The 22745-nt window shown below is 46.8% G+C and overlaps 1 protein-coding gene across 1 annotated transcript in view; it reads right to left on the reverse strand.

Moving 5' to 3' along the window:
• Nucleotides 1-20818, reverse strand: part of C2cd2 (C2 calcium dependent domain containing 2) — a 68518-nt gene extending 47700 nt beyond the window's left edge. The window contains exons 1-2 of the mRNA XM_050162089.1: nucleotides 20285-20818; nucleotides 10149-10247 (exon numbers count right to left, since the gene is read on the reverse strand). Of these exons, the coding sequence (XP_050018046.1) occupies nucleotides 10149-10247; nucleotides 20285-20545 (360 nt within the window). The 5' untranslated portion in view covers nucleotides 20546-20818. The remainder of the gene's footprint in view (nucleotides 1-10148; nucleotides 10248-20284) is intronic.
• Nucleotides 20819-22745: the final 1927 nt, after the last annotated feature.

Here is a 22745-nt window from a genome sequence, read left to right on the forward strand (position 1 = left end):
TCTCTACCAATTTTTGAGCTAGGATCTCTCACTGAACCTGAAGCTCACCAATTCTTCTAGACTGCAAACTCCAAGGATCTGCCCATCTGCCCCCAGCACTGGGTTACAGATGGACACTCCCACACCTGACTTTTAAGGAGGTTCTGGGTTTTTTAACTCAGGCCCTCACAATTGCACAGTAAGCACTTTCCCACTGAGGTATCTCCCAGCCCACCCTGGTTTTTCTCTTTTGTTTTGTTTTGATTTGATTTTAAAGACAATGTCTCACTTTGTATCCTTGACTGGCTTGAAACTTAAAACACTTGTAGATCACTCTGGCCTTGAACTCTCAGAGATACACCTGCCTCTGCCTCCTGAGGGCTGGGATTAAAAGATTTCTACTTCCTGTTTTGAAACAAGGTCTCTCACTGAGCCTTAGGGCTCAACTGTAAGGCAAGGCTATACAGAAAGTGGTTCCAGTGGCCTGCCTGTTTCCACCTCCCAGCTCTGGAATTACAAGTACTTGCCACCAGGTCTAACATTTAAAACAAAACAAAAAACAACAATATGAATTCTGGGAATGGAACTCGAGTCCTCATGCTTAAAAGGCAAACATTTTACCAGCAGCCACATCTCCCAAGCAAAGCAGTGTCTTTTGAAAGGTTAAATGTCACTAGTATTTATTTTCAAGCCGGCACTTGCCTCCCAGGAATGGCTTCCTAGATAAAAATAAAGTGAGCCACAGATCTGCCCGAGTCCTGAGATCTTTTCTCACCAAAGCACCCACAGAAGCCTCAATGGCACCATCATTTCAGAAGAGAAGGCTAACTATACCTCCTACTAAATGCTGTTCTTTTCAAGGACAAGAATGGTCAAGGCAGCTACAGTAGGCAGGTGACAGCTTGGGGAAGACTCTGTCAAGGGTATTCCTGGATGAAAGAGTGTAGCTTCCAGGGGTGAAGAAGAGAGACATAGGACACTGGCACCATCCTGTCACACAGTCTGTCCAAAAAAAAAAGCAGCCAAAGCCTGTGGTTCACCTCCTCCCTTCCTTCCTCCCTTCCTTCCTTCCTTCCTTCCTTCCTTCCTTCCTTCCTTCCTTCCTTCCTTCCTTCCTTCCTTCTTCTCTCTCCCTTCCCTGCTTTTCCCTCCCCTCCCTCCCTCCCCCCCTCCCTCCCTCCCTGCCTCTCTCCCTTCTTTCTCTCTGGCTTCGAGACCTTACACCCACACACACTGCTGGGAGATGTGCCTTGTGTATAACAGGAACCCCAGACTCCTGCCAAAGGTCCTCCCAAATTACTGCTGTTGCTTGCCAACAAGGAAGCCCCAAATCCTTTAAAATCCCACCACTGTTTCACTTTCCTTTCCAACTCACCTGCGGTGTACCTCCTCTCAAAACATTCTAGAACTCAAAATCATTTATTACTTTTGCCTCTAAAGGAACTAGGGCCCAGCTGACAACATGCATCTAAAGAGTTCCTAGGGGGCATTTTTCACTTGGCTCACATGTTGTCAGGAAGAAGCCACCAAATAAAAAGGAATTACCGGGGCTGTCAGGTCAGAGAGCAGGGTCTGGCAGCCCAAAGACCATGCATCTTCAGTAAACCAAACAAACGGCAGAATGGCATAGAAAGAGGATTTATCCGTGTGGCCACATTGTGAAGAGGAAATAAAGAGGTTCAGTTACCCCTCAAGTACCTGGAGTGGGGGCTAAAAGCAGGTTTAGGTTAGTGGAGGACAAAAGGCATGCACAGCTACGCAGTCCTGATGGAGGTCGCGTCTCACCCATCACTGCCCTATAATGTCTTGGCTGTCTTTTCTCCTGCAGTATATAATCTGACAATTGTGTGAAATCCTTTTCAGGAGGCAAGTTCCTCCTCTAGCTGGTATCAGAGTTTTAGTCTTTTCTTTCCCCATCATAAGATCCTCAGGAAATTGCAATTACTTGGAGTACGGGAGGTTCATGGCTGTCTCTCTCTCTCTCTCGTTAAAGTATATTTCCTACTAGATTACAGACCAGTTAGCACCAGTTCCCAAATCAGGTGTCATTCCCAATTCTGTAATCTATTCTCACCTCTGTAAACATTCTTAACAATGGAAGGAGGATATCAAACCCAACATCTACTCTGAAACAGAGGGTCCTCAGTTTAAAATGCAAGACAAACTCAAGTTAACCACCATCCTATCTACACACTCGCCCTGTATAATGGTCAACACAAACTGTCAACTTGACAAGACTTAGAATCACTTAGGAGACAAGCCACTGGGAATGTCCGGGAGGGAGTTTCTAGACTGGGTTTATTGAAGTGAGAAGACCCAATCTGATCGTGGTCAGCATTATCCCATGGGCTGGGCACCTGGACCTAAAACAGGGAAAGCCAGCTGAGATCCAGCATTCTTCTCTACCTACTTCCTGAGGGCAGATATGGTGTGACCAACTGCCCCAATCTCCTGCCACCATGCCTTCCCAACATGAAGAACTATATCCTCTCGAACTATAAGTAGAACAAGCCCTTGCTCCCTTAAGGTGCCTTGGTCAGGCATTCTGTCACACTGATGGGAAAGTAATGAATGCATCCTACTTGCTTATATTGCAGTATATAGATCTGAAGGCTTATTTCATAAGGAACTTTCCTAGGGTGCTAAAATGAAAAATTCTGGAAACAAGGTGGCAGCCAACTCCAAGGCATGCTGGATAGATGGGGTGTGCCTGAACCACACCGGTTCTCTGTTCTGGATTCCAACTCCCACTCCAGCATGCTTTTGATCATATCAGAATAGTATATAACAAAAAGGAGACAGGCTTGGGGGAATCGTGACTACGTAATATGGTTTGGCACAGAAGCATCTGTGTATAAGCTTTCTCCCTCAAGGACTCTACATAAAAAGACATGGAAAAGATGTTTCCTATAAAAAAAAAAAAAAAGGAAAGGGGTCTTTTCCTTGCTGGCACTTAGTACTTCTTATTGAGGGCCAGGTCATTCTATCATCTACTCATGATATTCTATATTCTAATAAACCAACTTATCTAGCAGCTCCCAAGGGTCATTTCGCCACACATCAACACCCAACAAGCACATTCCTTCAGCGGCACTCAGAGGGTGGGACCTCCCAGCAGGAGCTTTCACCTGCCCTGGGAAGGATCCCACCTCAAAACAATTGCACAACCTATAACATTTTAGCATACATACCAGGTTAATGGCACGACTGGAATTTCAAGTCATACAAAGCAAACAAAAAGATCAATGGAGATTTCTGTTAGGAGAAATAAAAACAAATTCACCAGATTCAGTGTCCTGCAAACTAGAGAGGAATGGACAGAGCAGAAACCGCAGTGTTCTCTGGGTGGATATCAGCACACAAAGGACAACAGCCATGCAGATAAATATAAGTGCACAGCACTGGCTGCACACCCTGGGTAGCTGTGCCCTTCCCACTTTCTACGCTGTTACTATGGTTTCACAATCTCCCTTTCTCAAATCTATTGATGGATGTGGGTGGGTGCAGGAGCCACAGAGGATACTGTGCACAGTGTAGAGGGTACTACCAGCTGGAAACTATTCTTTGGTCCAGCGACTTGCTCTCTTGTCTCAGTTTCCTTTCCAACCAATGGCACTGTGCCTGTCTTCTAACAGCGGAGTATCATGAGCCCAAAATGAAAAGAAACGTAACCTGGGCACACCACAAGTAAGGCAAACACAGGTATGGATGTTGTGGGGCGCGCTATAGAATCCTGCCCTTGCTTTCAATCCTTCCCCTACTGGGGAAGGATTTGCAAATGACAAACACAGACCCTGTGGCCTGGAGTGAGGAGCAAGCACCCCCACCCCAACCCAGATGCCTGGCTGGGCCTTTCCTGAATGCTGGGCAAACACAAACTTTTATTTAAAACTTTAGCCTAAGGTGGTTCTTATACCACCAGGAACCTTGGCTTCAGTCAACTGAAGTTTATCACAGGGAAGCAGGCCCTTCATCCAGAAAGGTGACATCATCTGCAATCTTCAAGGTTGGTTCTAAGTGTGACCATTGCTGGCACTCGTAAGTTTCCCAAACACAAGTTAAAGCAGAGTTCGGGCTGGCAGAACTAATATCCTGGCTCAGCTGCATGCCCCAATATACCTATTAAAGTGATAAATACTGATAAAAGCAGAGAAAGAAGTATCCACTGTAGTCAAATTGGGAAGAGGAACCAATAAACAGTTCAGTGGTCCCAAGTCTATCTGCAGGGTCCTGACATAGAGGGCAGAGGGTGTGTTATAGCTAAGCAACTGTCAAGGTGTTATCTCATCCATCACTGTCTTAGCTTCAGTCTCTCCTGGCAGAAAGTCTGATAACTTGTCAGCACCATGAATTCTCTTCCTGGGAGCCAGGTTCCTTTAACTGGCACCAGGCTTCAGCCTTTCTTTTCCCTGAGCATTGGATTCCTGGAGAAGTCTTAATTCTTTGGGCTCCATTGTTTCACTAGGCTCAGTAGACAAGAAGGATACAAGTGTCTTTTGAGAATTTCTCCTCTTCTGCCAGAGGATGCATAACATTTAAAACAACACCCATCCCACCTGTTAAAGGAATGTGACTAAGCGGGTGGCCGAAGTATGGTTTTGCACCTAGATTGTCAAGACACCACATAGGGAAGCCTCTGTTCCAGCTGAGAGACATAGGAGGACCACGTTGCACCGTGGAGGACGGACTGGATCTAGGCCACTCTTGCATGGAAATAGAGCCTTGCGCCTCCTGGGTGGAACACTCTCGAGCAGACCTCTCCCAGGATGTGAGGAAAGAGACTGTAGGTAGGAACTAGTTCCTCTGTAAGTATGTAATTAAGTCTAGGAGAAATCTCCAGTGGGTGCATGCTGAGACTAGCCAAGGAAGGAGGAAGGCCTGCAGAGATCAGAGCCCAGGCCCAGGAAGCATCTCTGTATGGCAGCCCGTCTATGCCAGTGCCTGACAGCAGGGCCAGGCTTGTGCCTAAAGGAAGGTTCATCCAACAGGATGCCCCCTGAAGAGAGTTACCACAGGAAAATGCTACTACTCCTCAGAGCTTGCTGTGGGTGATAAGCCAGTGTCTCTTGTGGCTAATGAGACAAGTGGTGGCTGGGAGTCCCTAGACAGCTTCCAGATGGGACTCGTCAGAAAGACTAAGAGGTCAGGGAAGTCAGGGAACTGGAGGTTCACATCAATGAGCAGCCAAACAATAATCAGTCATTCAGAGTGCTGAAGCCTCCATCCAAGTTCAGGCAGAGAAGGGGGTTCCCAGGAGGAGCCAAGTTCAAAGGGTCCTGGGGATTATTCCTACTCCACACACATCATGGACTCATTTTCCACTTGTCTATAGCTTTAAAAACTGGAAACAGCACAAACTGCGCGCTCCTGTGTTGTGTGCCGTTCCAATTATCTGCTGAACTAAAGGGGTTCTGGAAAGTCCCAATTTTGTCCCCTGCCAATCAGAAATGGGGTGTATAGCAGGGCCCGGCTTGTGAGCCTCAGCCTGGCATCCAGCCAGTTACCTTAACTTCTAGCTGTGAGCCGGGCGTTGGTGGCGCACGCCTTTAATCCCAGCACTCGGGAGGCAGAGGCAGGCGGATCTCTGTGAGTTCGAGACCAGCCTGGTCTACAAGAGCTAGTTCCAGGACAGGCTCCAAAAGCCACAGAGAAACCCTGTCTCGGGAAAAAAAAAAAAAAAAAAACTTCTAGCTGTGAGGGTCAGAACCGAATGGGAAGATACCCAGTCTGTGGCACTAAGACAAATTCACACGTTCAATGTTCACAGTGCCTTACATGAACCAGACTGCTCCAAGCTCAGCGGGTTGGGCATGGCCTGAATCTTACCCGCGTCCTTGGTCCTTTTCTCTGTTGCAGCCATGAAAGATTTCACTGCGGGTTGCAGAACCCATGTTTGCAAAGACAACGACCGTGACACACTGCAGGAGAAAGTCCAAGCTCAAAGCCCTTTGTATAAGTTCACAAGTACACAGTCCTTACTTTTATTCAGCTGGGAGAAGATATTAAACCATGGAACAAGCTGGGCTTGGGAGGACCTGTCATTTCCTTAGCACAAGATAACATTTAAGATTTAACATTTAGGCCATGTTAAAATGATGAAAGCAAACAACAACGAAAACCCCCTGAAGTCATGGAGGAAGCTGGCAGGGAAAGGCTTTTTAATCACTCTTGGAATCAAACGTTTTCAATTCTATACGCCATGGACTTGGGGTCCTCAAGTTCTCAAGAATTCTGCACAACAGGGAGACTTTGGGAAAACTGACAAAGATTCCACTGGAAACTTGCACCCTACAGGGAATGGTCAAGAAGAATACAGCGAAGCTACACACTCAATCCAGGTCTTCATCTACTGGGGGAGTTAAGTAATGTCCAAACTGAGACAGGTTACGAGAAAAGCTTATTTTCTGGCCCCAGACCTTTCTAAAAGTGGGCTTGTTATGGCTGGCCATGGCATCTGTCCAAAATGAAAATGCCACATACAGAAACCAAGCACATGAAGGGTCTTACCCTCCCAGAAGCTCAGGAAGATAACACACACACACAGCATCCCAGCCACCTCTTCCACATACACATAAGTGTACACACACTCTTCTAGTTCCCCCATTCCCTCCTACACACACACACACACACACACACACACACACACACACACACACACATTCCCATAGGTGAGCACAGGTTAAGGATAGCTAAGAGTCACTACGGGGCTCCAAAGACAAAGTCCCACCCTTCCTACACCCATGGCCAATAATCAACATAGGGCAACCACTCTGGGAGTAAAGAGGAGGTCTGCCTACCTGCCTGGCCAGCCCACTTGACCTCAGAGAACAGCACTTGGACACATCGCTGTCAACCATTTCTTTAGAAGGTCTGTCACACAAAATATGAACTCTGTGCTCAGTTCCTCCTACCACCTCCCACCCCCATCTCGCTTTCTGCTTGTGCCCTTGACTCTATGGACCACATCCAGAGCCTCACTAATATCTCTGTAGTATTTGTTCTTTTATAGCTCAACTTCGCAAAAGGTCCTCACACGTCTTGAAGGATATGTCAGTATTTCCTTCATTCAAGGCCAAGTAATACTCTATGTCCATACTGATGTATTCACGCAGCTTGGACCACTTTTCCCTTTTGTCTATGGTGAATGACATGATTCTGAGGAGGATGTACAAACACTATTTACCCAAAGTTTGAACATTCAACCTTCAGTGACTAATAGGACTGCATTCACCTACCCACTTCCCTATGCTGCTTTTTTGGCAATATGAAGACCTTAGAAGCTGGACCCCTTCCCTTCTCAGCTGTCAGGAGAGCTCCTAGCACTCCGCTGCCCCTCAGACTTGGCAGTTTCAGAAAAAACAAACACAAGCCGCCCACCTCCCCAGAAGTATACTCCTCATCTGTCACGGACAAAGACAGTGCTGGCTGTTGGAACATTCACTTCCCAAGGAAGTGTCAGGAAAGTTGGGCCCTCTGCTCTATAGGTCTCAGTTTCTACCCTGTGAAAGTGGCTACAGGGTCATCTACCTCTGTCCTTACCAACTGCACAGACTGTCAGCTTCTATATTCCAATGTCTGCCACAGGTTTCAGTTACTTCTGCTACTGCAGTATCTTCCAGAGAGTTCTCTGAACTCACCAAGGGGGTAGCATGGACACATGACTTCTGTATTAGCAAGGGTTGTAAGGATAAGACCTTCCTTGGGTTGACGGCATAACACCACAGCAATCAATGTGGGAGCATCTGGCCAATTTTAAACAGAATATCTTGGACCCACCTAGTCCACCCCAACCTGGCAACTTGAATGTGCACCTGGGAAGTTGGGAAAACAACCAGGCCCCTGGGGCACCTGTCACTCATGCTTGTGGGAAAAGGAAGCAAGCTATTTATCTAGCCAAGAAAGAGGAATAAATAAATCTGATTCTACAAGATCCTAACCCTAATGACAGTCAAGCAAGAGGGATAGACAAGCCTGGCTTGTTCAGAGCCTGACCCAGGACAGCTAAGGAAACAAAGCTGTAACCAATCAGATGAATTTCAAGTTCCATGAAGAGAAACATTGGCATACTTTAGAGTATGCATAGTAAGTTTACAGGAGTTAATAAATACAAACAATCCTCCATGTGAAGGTGGGGCTGAGGGACGGCAGCACTCTCTTCCAACCTGAGATTCCCTCCAAGCTGTCTGCTAAGCGTGCCTTGTACATTAAACTTGGAAATAACACGAGTATAGATCTGCAAATGCTGGTCTTTCACACGCAGGGGTGAGGAATACACAGAAGACGGGGAAGGAAGAAACCAGCCTAAATTCAGGACGGTCACCACGGTGGGCAGGAAGCAAGGACAGACGACACAGCCTAAAAAACATGTTCTCATCACAAAGACACTGCATACCAAAGTTTCTACAGCAGTACTCACTATAGCTAAGTCATAAAACCAACTCAGATGTCCAACAACAGAGGGATGCACAAAGAAAATGTAGTTTAGATACACATGGAATTACTTTCAGCCATTAAGAAAAATAAAGCCATATCAATGATGGGAAATGGATACAAATAGACAGAATCTCATTAAGCCAGACTCAGAAGAATAAATATTTCCCAGTTCTCTAATATGTGGTTCCTAGATTTCTATGTAGATACAGAATCACATATGTATAATATGACCTACAAGCATAAGCTAAACTGTTAGAACAGTTTAGGAAACCAAGGTAACAGCAGGGAGGAGATTCTTATTTTTAACAAGTTTTTTTGTTGTTGTTTTACTTTTGTTTTATTTGTGTGTGTGCACCTATCCTTGGGGCTATATAAGGGCGTCATATCCCTGGAGCTATGCTTACAGGAAATTGTGAGTTGCTCAGTTTGAGTGCTGGGGATCAAACTTTGGTCCTCTGCCAACAGCAAGCGCTCTCAACTGCTGAGCCAGCTCTCTAGCCCAAATCCATATTCTTTTTATGTATACAGAAGTACACTTTGAAGGGTTGTAATGAACGGCACTGATAAGGTCCCTTTTCCTCTCATCTGATGGCCATGGGAACCACAGTGGCAAGGATGTCCCACTACCCATGTGGGGAAGGTTTCCGACTTTGGAAGCTGACTATTAGGCAGATAAGTCGTTTTTATCATGGGGCACATTTAGGGTCCAAGGATATAAAATGGACAGTATTAATGATAATAATCATTAGTAATAAGGCAGTAAATACAAGATGTGAATACAGCAGGCTAAAGTTAACCTTTGATTTTTGATATTTCTTGGACTTAGTATTGAGGTCTCCTTAGACTTTCTGGTCAGTCTCATGTGTGCATCTGGCTTATAAACTCTGAGCAATAGGACTAATTCTATTCCACACCTCACTGGCTCAAAAACTGCCTTGCATGGCTGACTACACACACACCACACGCGCGCACACAAACACACACTCGCATGCACACACACATGCACGCACGCACACACAAACACACACACACACGCATGCACACACACAAGCCTTACTGAGAGGCCACAGAATTCGGCCTTTTAGAGTAATACACTCAAATGCTTTCAACACATTTGTAGCTGGGCAGCAATCACCACCGACAAACCCTCTGCCTCTTGGGAACCACTCCAGTGCCCACCAGGTCATTCCACACACCAGGTCATGGCATCTCTTATCTGTTGTGGCATTTCAGATAAATGGAACCACACAAGACGGGGATGCATGTGGCATGACATTTGTTTTCCTTTGAGACAAGGTCTTGTGGAGCCCAGTTTGGCTTGGAACTTACTATGTAGGTGAGGTTGACCTTGAACTTCTGATCTTCCTGCCCCTACTTTCTGAGTATTGGGATTACACGTAAGCACTACCATACCTAATTTATATGCTAGGGATCAAACGCAGGGCTTCATGTATGCTAGGTAATCATGTTCCCTACTGAACTCTATCTCCAGCCCCCAGTAACATGTTTTCCAGGCTCACTGACGGTATGCACATGTGTTTGTGCTTCTGTCCATCTCACTGCTGAATGATATTCTCTTATGTGCAGACTTTTAAAAAATGATAGGCTGACCATTTCTCCCCAGAATAATGGTTCTGTATTTTCAGTAATTCTGAAGCAAAGCACCCAGCTCACCTCCAGCTTGGCATTCACTCAGCATGCAGGGAAAGATGGCATAGTTCAAACACCCAGCTCACCTTCTCCTGGTTTGACTTGACCACACTGGAGACTTCTCGAACTGTCAGCTGCAAGGACTGGGGCTGTGGGTTCGGCTGGAAAGAGAGATGCAGTGGGCCCTGGAAGAGAGAAGCTATGTGAGGACAAATGCATAAATGAACCTGGGGTTTTGTTTATTTTCAAATATACACTTGCTACAAAAATAAAAAAAAACAAAAACAACCTGTAACAGAACATGCTAGCAATGGTTAAGTATCAGTAGGTTTACACCCTTGAGAACCAGCCAATGTTGGACTGGCCCAGCACTTGGGCAAGCAGGACCCTGTGATGAGGGAAGGATGGAGAGGACAAATGACTCAAAGATAACGCAATGAAGCATCATGCTGAGTTCCAAGACTCAGGATGGGAGAGAAGTGCAGCCCCAGGGCAGGCTGTGAGTCAGCTATGTCTCCTCCTTACTAAGGAAGTGCTCTTCTCTGGATGGAGGGAATTACCTCTCCGGCTTTATGAGGTTGTAGAGGCACTGCCACTTGAGGTGCCATCTCCCTTCTCCTCTTCCACTGCTGGGCAGAAACCCAGGACCTGGTATCTCTCTGGGATGTGAAATCGCACAGAACACTGCTGGCTGAAAAGGAGCCTGTCTGCTGGCTGTGTCCTTCATCTTTGCCGCACAGTCATGCATTCTCCAGGGAAGGCTGTGTCTCTCTTATTTTTTATTTATTTCTTTTTGGGTATGTATGTTTATTAATGTGTATGTAAACATCTGTGTATGTGAATGCATGCACATTCCGGTCACAGTCCAAATTGTCAGTCCTCACCTTTGTCCATCCTTGTCTGAGACAATCTACATGCACCAGGCTAACTGCCAATGAACTTCCGGATATTCTCCTGCCTCTTATCTCACTCTAAGATTATAAAGACACATGCTACCACACACAATTTTTATGTGGGTTTTGGGGACTCAAACTCAGATCCTCATGCTCGTACAGCAAGCGGTTTATTCACTGAGCCAGCTCTCCTTTTGTCTGGGGTGGAGCAGTCTAACAAGTTAAACATTTCCAAGTGAGGGCTGAGGATATAGCTCAGCTGGCAAAGTTCTTATCCGGCATACATGAAGCTTTAGATTCTACTGTCATCTCTGAAATCCTAGCACAAAAGAGCTGGAAGCAGAAAGACCCAAAGTTCAAGGACATTCTTAGCTATATATTCAGTTTCATGGCAGACTGACATTTCCGTTTAAAGTTCTGACTGAGGGGCAAGAAGCTGCTGCCCTATGTGTAAGTCAGGACTCCATGGCAGTGAGCTAGTTTCCTATATGGGCATGAGGAAAGGCAGGAGACAGAGCTGACATGTAAGGGGACCAAAGGTGCTCGGGCAGGCCTAGTGCAGAAGAGCAGGGACATAACTCTCTCCCTGTTTCTTAAGAATTCCCAGAGATGGGGGCTGGAGAGATGGCTCAGTGGTTAAGAGCACTGACTGCTCTTCCAGAGGACCCGGGTTCAATTCCCAGCACCCACATGGCAGCTCACAACTGTCTACAGATCCAGTTGTAGAGGATCTGACACCCTCACAGCAATGCATATAAAAATAAAAGGAAAAAAAAAAAAGAATTCCCAGAGATCAAAGTCAAGCATAAAATATATAGTTCATTTTTATTTAGGATTTAGAACCTTACCCTGTGCTAACAGCACCTACCTCACTCCTTAAACATCATGAGAAGTGGTAAAATCTACATGGCAGGAGGGATGAAGTCACCATCTCCACCCAGGCTGTGCTGGCTGAGTCTGGGGTTTGAACTGGCGTTGGTGGGAGCAGCTGGCTAAGGACCCTATGAACGTGCTGGAACCACTGCACTATGAGCTGACCTTGTAGTACAGAGGCCAGTGCCAAGCAGGTGCCATTAGCAGGATGCTGAGATGCTGAGGTTAGCCAGCAGAACAGAGCGTCCCAGAGAAGCTGAGAAGCCCAGGGATGCCTTCCTTCCACCTGGACACAGACACTGCCCCAGAGCCACAGCAGGGCAGGTAGGGTGAATACTCCTTCTTGTGGTGCCTTCTGGGCAAAACCTTGAAAATATCTTTAATGTCAAGGTATACCCTTACAAAGGACGTACATTGTAAGTTAAAACAAGGATGGGGAAGACTAGCTTTCCACCTATAATCCACCCGCCTCCTGTGGACTCTGGAGTAGAGCGAGCCCACAGCTTTCAACCAATTCCTGCACTGCTGACGTTCTGCCCAAGACTAGCAACACCAGTCCACAGTCATCTGCCCCGAACAAAAAGACTCTGAACACACATGAGGAAAACCTCATGTAGAAACTACCAGAAAACATACATTCACACACATACCCTTACAAACATACATTCACACATAACATACATTCACACTCATACCCTTACAAACATACATTCACACACATAACATACATTCACACGCATAACATACATTCACACACATACCCTTACAAACATACATTCACACATAACATACATTCACACTCATACCCTTACAAACATACATTCACACACATAACATACATTCACACGCATAACATACATTCACACTCATACCCTTACAAACATACATTCACACACATAACATACATTCACACACATAACATACATTCACACACATACCCTTACAAACATACATTCACACACATAACATACATTCACACACACACCCTTACAAACACATATACTGATACAACAAACAAAAAAACTGGGAAGTGAGGTGGGTGGCCCTGGACCCTGACCCATGCATGCTACAGCACCTTGGTGATTAGAACTGTGGCTCTGGGCAATGAGGGGAAAATCCAGAACAGACTGATTGAAGCAGACGCTCAGTCATGGGGCCACAAGTGGAAAACGCCACACCATAAAGCTTTGTTTCAAGCACAGGACTGTTTAAATCTGTGTCAAATCACCTTCAGTATTTGCTGGCCCGGACACCATGCACACTCTTTAAAGTACATACGAAACAGAAGAGAAGTTCATATTTAGGCTCAGATCCCATCCCCAAGTTATCTAAGTATGCATATGAAAATATTTCAGAATCAGACATCAAGAACACGTCTGGTCCAAGAATTTCAAATAGGAATATTGCATGTGGCAGCAGTAACATCCCAGGGCCCTGGGAAGAGGGGTGGTTAATTTTAATATTTAGCACATTTGGAGAAGTCCTCCATGTGAGTTCCAGGGGTTGAACTCTGGGCATCATGCATGGTGGTAAGCATCTTCACCCTTGAGTCTTCTCTCCAGTTTGATTTTTTTCCTTAGTATTTTATTTTCATATATATATATATATATATATATATATAGTGTAAGAGAGGGTATGTGCATGCCTCAGAATGCATGTGGAGGTCAGAGGACAACCTGAAAGGGTTAATTCTCTTCCACAAAGTGGGTTCCAGTGACTGAACTCAAGTCAGCAGGCTTAGCTACAAGCACATTTAAACAAAGATGTGGAAGAAACTAGATAGAAAAACAAACACTCACAAGGAAGCCTAGCATGACACATGAACTACATAACCACTCAAAGTGAGTAAGAGGATGGATATTAAGAACATTCAGAAGACCATCCTGACTGTGCACAGAACCTGTAATCCAGCACAGGTGTTTCTACAGTGTTAGCAATATGATCACATAACTGACCAAGCAAAAAAACCTAAAGTGAAGAAGGGACTGATATCTCAGAGAGTAAAGCACTTGCTGTGCAAACTGAGTACCTGAATTGCATCCCTAGTGCCTAAGCAGTCAGGTGTATTAATGCTTGCTCACAATCCCAGTAAGAGAGGTTGGGTTAGCAGATACAGGAAGTTACTAAAGGCTGACAATGAGTTCTAGGCCAATGATAGATTCTGTCTCAAAAAACAAGGTAGATGGCATCTGAGGAGGGACAGCTGAGATTCTCCATTGGCACACATAAACATACACATGAGGGTGGGGGACTCATACATCCACACAGCAGAAGAGAGGAGACTAAGATGAACCCTGATGCTGAACTAAAAAGCAGAGTACTGATATGCACTCGTGACTTAGAAGTCAAATACTGATAGACATGAAAAAACACATGTTTTCATGCCCACAGCTCTGCTGAAGGATCTAAAATACTCAGAGCTGAGCAGTGGTATGCATGCCCAAACTCTACATCCTCCGCTCTAAATCCTTTTCCAATAAATGGAACTGAAATTTCCAGGGTCAGGGGAAGAGAAAATACAAGATGAGCAACACACACACACACACACACACACACACACACACACACACACACACTGTCTTGTGAAACCATAAAGCAAGAAAAGAAACACAGGTGTGGACTGATGAAGAACACAGCTGGCTAGAAAAAAACACAGCAGCAATTTAGGCAGCAGAGTAACAGTAATGGAACAGGGTTAGGACCCATAGAACAATATAAAGGACAAAGAAAACACAAGTCCACAGTGATGCATGCAACCAGTTAAATATACATGGAGAAGTGGTCATTGCCTCTCTCAGTAGAGGTTCAGTTAATAACATAAAGGAAGAAATAGCAAATCACTATTAAGGAAACACCATGGAGGCAATTGTTGCTGGTAAGCCACACTAAGGACACTAAATTGAGAGCAGAAACATCCATCTCCCAAGTCATGGTAACTACAACCACATATGGAGACATAAGGCACAAAAGCATCTCACAGGACCTACCTTCCCAGTGCAAGTTACACCAATACCATGAACTCCTCAGTACTAAACAGTCATGGGGTACTGTTTCTGTATGTACAGCCTCAACACAACAGCAGCGAAAAACAGATAGATACTCAGCAAAATAATAGTCAACAATACTCCATCTTATCAAGTTCATAAATAACAAGATAGACTAAGAAGTACCAATTAAGGGTCATAGGAGACCCGCAAGGACCTTGAGCAATAAGATGATGCGCAGAGGAAGCTGCTGAGATTAAGGAATACTATGTTTTCTTATTAAAGGGATTGTGATAATGTTAATGTCTTGTACTGTGAGAGTGTTAATTTCACTTTATTTTTCATTGTAGCTACAGTAGTTCCAGTTGGTAATGTAACTGTGTCCAGGTTAACACCTATTCTATACAAAGTTAATTTTATTGCATGTTTGGTTGTAGTTACACTGTTAACCCCTTATTCTAACTAAATTTCTCCAGTTTTAAGTTATAACAACCCTGTACCAACAGTAATTCTGCTCTAATCATTGACTGATAGTTACAGGAGGCTGGGTGAGAAACACATAGAAACTCAATTATTTTTCCAACTTTTCTACAAATCCAAAAGCAAGTCAAACAGCTCTCAAGTGAGAGCTTACAAAAGAGCAGCCCTGACCCTCGATATGCCAGGCATTGCTCATACAAGCTCACGAGTCTCTATGTCACTCCCTTCTGCAGAAATAAAGAGAAACCAGACTTGTCCAAGATCACATAGCTAGTGAGTACAGAGTTGGGACTCAAACTCCAACAGTGGCTCACACCTATCTTCCATATGGCTGAGGAGCCCTCTTCCTTCCTCAGCCACCAGAAGGGGGTTGGGGTGTGTGGATAAGACACCCACTCTTTCCTGAATTCCTGTCTTTTGGGAGCACAGCTGAGTACAAAGATCAGCTCCACTGGCACTTGTCCTGGGCTTCACTCTGGAGATCTGCACAGTCACGGGCTAGCTTCCTTTCCATTTCTGTTCTTCAGAAGGCTACAACAGAGCAATTAAACAGCCTGTTGTTCTTCTTGGGGCCTTCTGGCTCCCAAGTCTGAGGTCTGCATCCAGACATCATGGTGACTGTCATTACACCGTTTGTGCACAGGGCTTGCTCCCAGACACTTCTGAGCTAGGCATGAAGTCCACCTCTGTGTGGACAGACCCAAGCTCTGCCTAGGCTCACAACGCAGAGAGCAGTTGGAGGCACAAGTGACCAAGAGGGGAATAAGTACAGACTGTGGAGTGTGTGGGGTGGGGCAGCATCCTTACAGAAGAGGACTGAGGCACTTCTGTGATTTCAAGACGTTAAGTAAGGAGAAAAGAGATGCACACATAAGGAACTCGGGGATGCCCTGTGAGAAGGCCCTTGAACTGGGAAGAAGCCTGAGTGTCTGAGTTTGAGTGTTCACTGGGGTGTAGGGGCAAGGCAGAGTTCACAGAGTTGCCCCAAGCCCAGTTTTCTTCTCAGTGGAAAGAACAAGATGACCCAGGGCCCTTACTTGGAGTGACTGTCAGAGTCTCACTATCAGCCTTGCTTTGCACAGCTTCTGCCATTGGTTTTTGTGAGTACAACTTGAAAGTCCTTAGGTGACGGGAAGACTGCAGTTACTGGCTATTATTTACATGCAAGTTACAGAGTCTCAGAGAAGTCAGTGCTATTCAGAACATGTTCTAAGTTCACACTGACTACCCATCCTCATCTTACTCACTTGTGTTAGGGCATTCCTTGGAAGAAATCGTGGATTGAAGGATTACAGAAACGAACAGATCTGAGAGTCTTTCTAATCTAGAGTCACTGCCTGTTGAGGGCAGGGAGGAAACACCGGAGAAGCCCATAACACCAGCAGCAGAACACGGACTGAGACCAGCATGTGCTACACAGAGCGTCAGGGTGGAAGGGAAGCACTCCTGCCCCCAGCATGATGGCATCCCAAGCCGGGGCTGTGAAACAGCAACCGTAGGTAATCTTGGGTGGTGTAGGGGAATGAGTCATCACTGGTGTAACTGATTATTACCACAAGCCAAAGCATTCATGTGACTGAAGGACAGCCACAGCGTTAACCTGAGCAGCTACCTTCAGATAATACAAGACTTCTGGGTCCTCTGGCTCCATCAGCCCCATCAACAGTGTGGGTTTTTGTAATATCAGACTTGGTGGAGAAGCAAACATTAAAACCACCAACTGGACGTGTTGCTGGGCACAGCAGAACTCTGGCTGACAGATGGCTTAGAGACAGGTGTGCACAGGGGCTTCTCACCCAAGGGGAGGAAAGTATTTCCTATTCTCTACTCTTCAGCTAACCCAAGTCCTTCTTGTGAATCTGGCACTGTGATACAGAAGCAGGAAGGGTATTTCCAACGACTCCCATAATCCCTACACACTGGAAAACTGCTGACCAGCGTCTGGGACATGATAGCTTCCCCTCTTTCCCACCCAACGAATCACCCTATAAACTATTTCTGGGTTGGAACTGGCCCAGCTACACTTACAAGAGCACAAAGAAGCCACCACAAGTCACGGCTTAGCCCTTGTATCACAGAGATTTAGCTCCATCACTCAGGCCCTCCTCACTGCACCTCACTCAGAGGAAACAGTTGGGGCTCAGGGATGAGTTCGTTTCCCACAAGCAAGGCAGTAGGTGAGACAGGACCATGAAGAAGCCAGACCAGGGTCCAGGCTGACCTTGAGCTAGCCTGGCTTCAGCTCCTTACTTCTAGAGTGGGGTTGGGCAGAAAAGTTTAGAGTCCCTTTCCATTTTAAAACAATTATGATGAGGTTAGGACGATAGCTCAGTAAGAAAATGCTTGCTGTGTAAGCACCTGGATCTGAGTTCGATTCCTAGAACCCAGGGGACTAGTTAGGTGTGGAGGACGAGGGTGGCTGTGATCCCAGCACTGTAGAAGTGGAGACAGGTGGATTCCTGGGGCTTGCTGGCCAGCCAGCCTAAGTGAATCAGTGATCTCCAAGCCAATCAGAGACTCTGTCTCAAAAAGACGAAGTGAATAGTGTCTTTGAGGTAGTCTTCTGGTCACCACATGAACACATGTTCGTGCATGTGCACCTGCATACACAGGACACACACAAATACAAGTCTAGGGTAAAACCTAGACTGGGACAGGTTACTGTTCCTTCCCACTTGGTAGAAGGTTTCCCTTGTCATAGGAGATGCTGGACATGATCAAATATTACTAGTGTCTCTCCATTTCACTCCACCAATGACAGAGCAAGTATTGGTTGACTTCCAAATATGAGTCGTCACTCTGGCTAGGGCAAAGAGATTTCAGGACAGAGTAGGGGTAGGGGACCTCTAAACTGTGGCTGTCTATGCCTAAAGCAGTCTGGAATGTCAGCCACAATCAGGGATTAGTGGCATTCAAAGGCAGGGGAGAGCAAGGAGAAACGCCAGCAGGGTTGGCCGCTGGGGTCAGGCTCTTACTAGTATAAATGCCAGCATCTGTTCCCTGCGTAACATAACTGTAACAACAGCAAAAGCCCAAGACACTGGGGTGTGGGACAGAGGTAAATGACTGAGTTCCTATCTGCCGCCAAACCCTCCATTTGAATTCCATCAAGCAGCATTCCCTGGCAGCTGCCAATCAGGCAGAACAAAGACTGTGCCAAAAGATACTCCAACACCAATTCCGTGCAAAAGTGCACACAAAAACCCAGCAGGAGCCACCAGTTACTTTGAGCCTGAACCTAATACAGTACTGGCACTTTTAGGCAGGGGCTCTCCTAAGATAAATGGCTAAATTTGGCAAAGAGTAGAGAGGAGACAGGACCATGCAAACAAGCCAGTGTCTTTCCAGCGCCCCCCCCAATGTCCTCCCCAACCACAAAGGCCAGGGTTACAGGTAAGAGGCTTTATCTGCCATTAATTCCATGGGAATTCACTTGCCCAACCAAGCCCAGTGCTAAGGAAGGGCTTCCTCTCCTTTCTAGTCAAACCTCCAGGCACAAAGAACCCTGAGAACATGATCATATCTTACAAAGCCAAAAAAGAAATGACAGGAAATAAAACATCCAAGATTCACAGAAGGGAGGGTCATTGACTCTGGGCCACTAGTGTCTACCTCCTACAGATCATTAACCAAAACACCCAATAGCACCCTACCAGAGAAAGAGGCCAAGACTGGCATCAGCTCAGGCAACTCAGTGTTCTTGTTGAAGCCAGGCTTCTGACACCAAATCAAATGGGGTCAGTGACAGCAGCTTCATGGTGGGATGGTGTTTACGCCTACATACGAGGACACAGCTTGCATGCTGACCCTGGGTAAAGATCCAGCTCCGATGACTGGGCACCTATTCTAGGTATCAAGAAGATGTCAACTAAGTTTGTAGCCTTTGTAGCCAAAAATCTTTTTCCAAGAGTCCAGAGCAAAGTCTCTTGTACTGTTGAATTTGTGCTAATTTATACTTAAAACTTTTTTCCTTTTTCTTCCTTCCTTCTTTCTTTCTTTCCTTCCTTTTTTTTTTTTTTTTTGTTCCATGGCCACATACACCAAGGCCATGGCACAAAATCTTGGCTCAGGGCCCACTGTGAAATATTCTGAAAGTGGACAGGCTCAGCAACGACAGTGACTAAACACTGTAGTATTCACTGTGTCTAAGTATCCACTGGGCTGCACAGCAGGTGTGGGTGCCCGTGTACCTGAAGTCGAGGGACAGATGCAGTGCTGACCGGTGCCAGCTCTGTCCCATCAAACTCCTAATTTCCCTGTGGAACGCCTCCAAATTGTAGACGCCAGGAACTTGACACTAACATCTCTTAAGAGTAAAAATAAGTCAGCAAGCAATTAATAACGAAAGAAACAACCACAAGAGTGTGAGGCACAGAGCTAGGTAATAAGCCCAAGGTGTGAGGTCAGCACATTTTGGGTCCACATCCTGGGTCCAACAACCAAAGACTGTGTAACTCTAACCTTCCAGACATCAGTTTCCCCAGTTGTATGATGCTGAAGATGCCATGCTGATTTGGGAGTGGAAGAGGCACGTACAGTCCCCAGGGCCACATATGGCAAACAGTGAGATCTCAACAAATGGTCACTATTCTGCAATATGCTCAGAAATGCAAGCCCTTTTGAATTGAGAAGCTCTAGGCATAGTGCAACAAATTCAACATGGAAGCATATTTGGATCACAGTTATTCATTTATCAGGTTCAAAATCAATAAATGTCCACCCAGAATCCACCAGGGACCAGCTGGGTGGGCTCAGGTCCTCTGGGCAATTCTCCCACAAACTGCCCACACTAGGGAGCCACTGATGTTCAGTGTATCAAACAGTCACGTTGTTGGTTCCCCTTTGCTGGTGTTGCACTCTCCCTGGTCCTAACTTCGGGGATGGAATGCCTTTCCTTGGGTGCCGGGTCAGGAGCTGTGCCAGCCTCCAATCGCCTGGGCTCTTTCTGATGCCCCCCTCAAACTTAAACACCACGCCCTCCTAGGAACTCACCCCTCTTCTTTGGGCCTCGTAGTTCAGGGCGGTCACCCAGGCCATTTGCCACTGGCTCTCCCAGCTATCCAGCGTCAGTATCCAGGACAGGAGCGTGTCCGACTCCCGGCGCAGTCGCTCGTCCGGCTCCGCCCGCCGCCGGGGCGGGGGTCGCGCCCTGGCCAGCGTCCATTGCGCCAAGTACAGGCCCACCGTGCCCAGGGCCGCGACGAAGAGGGACACCAGGATGAGCCACTGTACCTCGCCGAGCCACGAGCCCATGCTGACGGCGCATACCCGGCGCGCGCGCCCCGACTTCCCCGAGCAGCCGTGGCCCCGGGGCGCGGAGCGAACGGGTGGCGACTCAGGACATCCGCCCGAGCGCAGGGGCGTGGGGTCCGGAGGCTGAGAGGCAGAGACCTCGAGGAGGGCGGCGGGAACCGGTCTGGGTGCCGAATAGAGAACTGCGCACCTGGAACTGGAATGCAGGACAGAGGCGGCCTCTCCCCAAGCGCGGCTGGGAAGTGCCAGGCCAGGCGCTTCCTCTTAGCTCCCAGCCCCGGGCTCCCGGCCCGCCGCCTGCAGTAGCCGCAGGAGGTCGGGCCTGGGGGCGGGCAGAAGCAGAGTCTCCCTTCACAGCTCCGCCCCTTAAAGGTCCCGGGCGCCAGCACAGGCTAAGCGCTCAGGGCCTCCCCCACCACAACCCTGAGTGGTAGCAAGGTGGTGATCTCCTGGGGAGCCGCGTTTGGCGCCTTCCACCGCAAGGGCTACTGCCAGGCGCCCTGGCTGGGGTCTGTGCGCGCGTGCGCGTTGGTAAGCGATGCCCCAATGAAGTGAGAATTCCAAGAATTTCGCGACCACCGGGACTGGGTTTCTGTAAGGCCAGCCAGCAAAGGCAGCACGTAGCTGTCACCCTAAACTAGGCTTATGGGCTGCCATATGGGGGCCAACGCCTGTGCTAATTCAAGATCCTGGAATGTGCTTGTCAAACCCAGGTCCTAGTTCAGGATGTGGATGGATCACTGACTTTTTTTGGGGGGGGGGGAAGTGCACCCTGTGTCTATTTTGTGCATTTGTGACACACTTCTTCATGCTCAATTTGAGAAAGAAAGTTAAGAAAGTTGTCAGAAACAGAGTAGCCAGATTCTCTAAGACCTGACACAGCCTTATCTCTTAACATGGTTCAGATGTGTTATTTGCAGCTATGTCAATGGAACTAGATTTCAAGTTGGGCAAGGTGGACCTAACGTTCAGTCTTCTCTTACTATGTAGGAGTCTGCTAGCCAATGACTGGCTTCACGGGGGTGGGGGTGGGGGGGTGGAGAATTGAATCTAGAATCAGTGTCCCCTCCACCTCTATCTTTGAGGAGAAAGAATGGGTGGCAGTTGGACAGAGGGAACTTGTGGGAACAGAATGGAATCCTCTAAAGGCTGCTGGTGTTGAACCTGAGCCTTTCCTAGTCAGGATATGGGATTAAAAACCATGTAAGTTACCATAGGCTGATGAGCACTGGTATAGTCCAAAGACCAGAGGCTCTGACCTATTCCAGTTTCCCCTCTTTACACCTGGTATTTTAAGCAAAAGTAAGTGAAATCTGTCCTCATTTGAAGAAAGGGTCAATTATTTACTGACCTATAGCTAGATCTATGCAATTGAGTGGTGCGGGTCTTATCAGGCACCTGAAAGTCTAGACCATATCTACCTGTGCCCAAGTCCTCCTGTGTTCACGTGAGTTCGCGTGCATGCTGGCTGCTACTGTGTGGGTGGGGATGAGGAGGAGCTCATCCATCCTGTGTGACTGGTGCAACCAGTCTCATTCCTCCACTGACGTGTCTCAGGGGCTGCTCACCCTCTGACACAGCTGCAGGCTTATAACAAACTGCGAATTAGCCACCACCTCTAGTCTGGGATGTGCCATATTTCCATATGTGTCTACAAAGAGACTGTTGATATACAGATATACAGGGTGTCAATATCGGCTTCTAGAAACAACATGGGCTTATTGGACGATGCAGGTAGTCAAAACATGCTTGTAACTAGAGCAGAAACACCTTGTAAGTTCATAAAGAGATCAGGCGTTTTCTGGCAAAAGTAATACACACCTTCCTTGTCCTGACATTCCTTGATCCCCATGAGGCCGCTGTTCTTTCCCGCACCCATCTTTGACCTGGGGAGCAGAATACAGTTCTGTGAGGAGTACCTGGCCTCACTTCAGTGGATTTTAATAGGGCTAGTTTTCAGTCACATTTGGCTGTGACTGTTGTTTGTTGAGTTTAACCAGTGTGTGTGTGTGTGTGTGTGTGTGTGTGTGTGTGTGTGTGTGTGTTATGCCTATGTGTGTTTCAGGTCCATTCACCCATACACAGCAGCAAAGGATGAGAAGGATATCGGGTGTCCCACTGCACTTTCAACCTTACTCCCTTGAGACGGGATCTCTTTACTGACTCTGGAGGTAGGTTGTTGACCAGCAAGCTCCAGCAC

This window comes from Alexandromys fortis, unplaced genomic scaffold (assembly GCF_014885135.2).
Source record: "Alexandromys fortis isolate MF-2015 unplaced genomic scaffold, M_Fortis_MF-2015_v1.1 scaffold_128, whole genome shotgun sequence".
Lineage (NCBI taxonomy): Eukaryota > Metazoa > Chordata > Mammalia > Rodentia > Cricetidae > Alexandromys > Alexandromys fortis.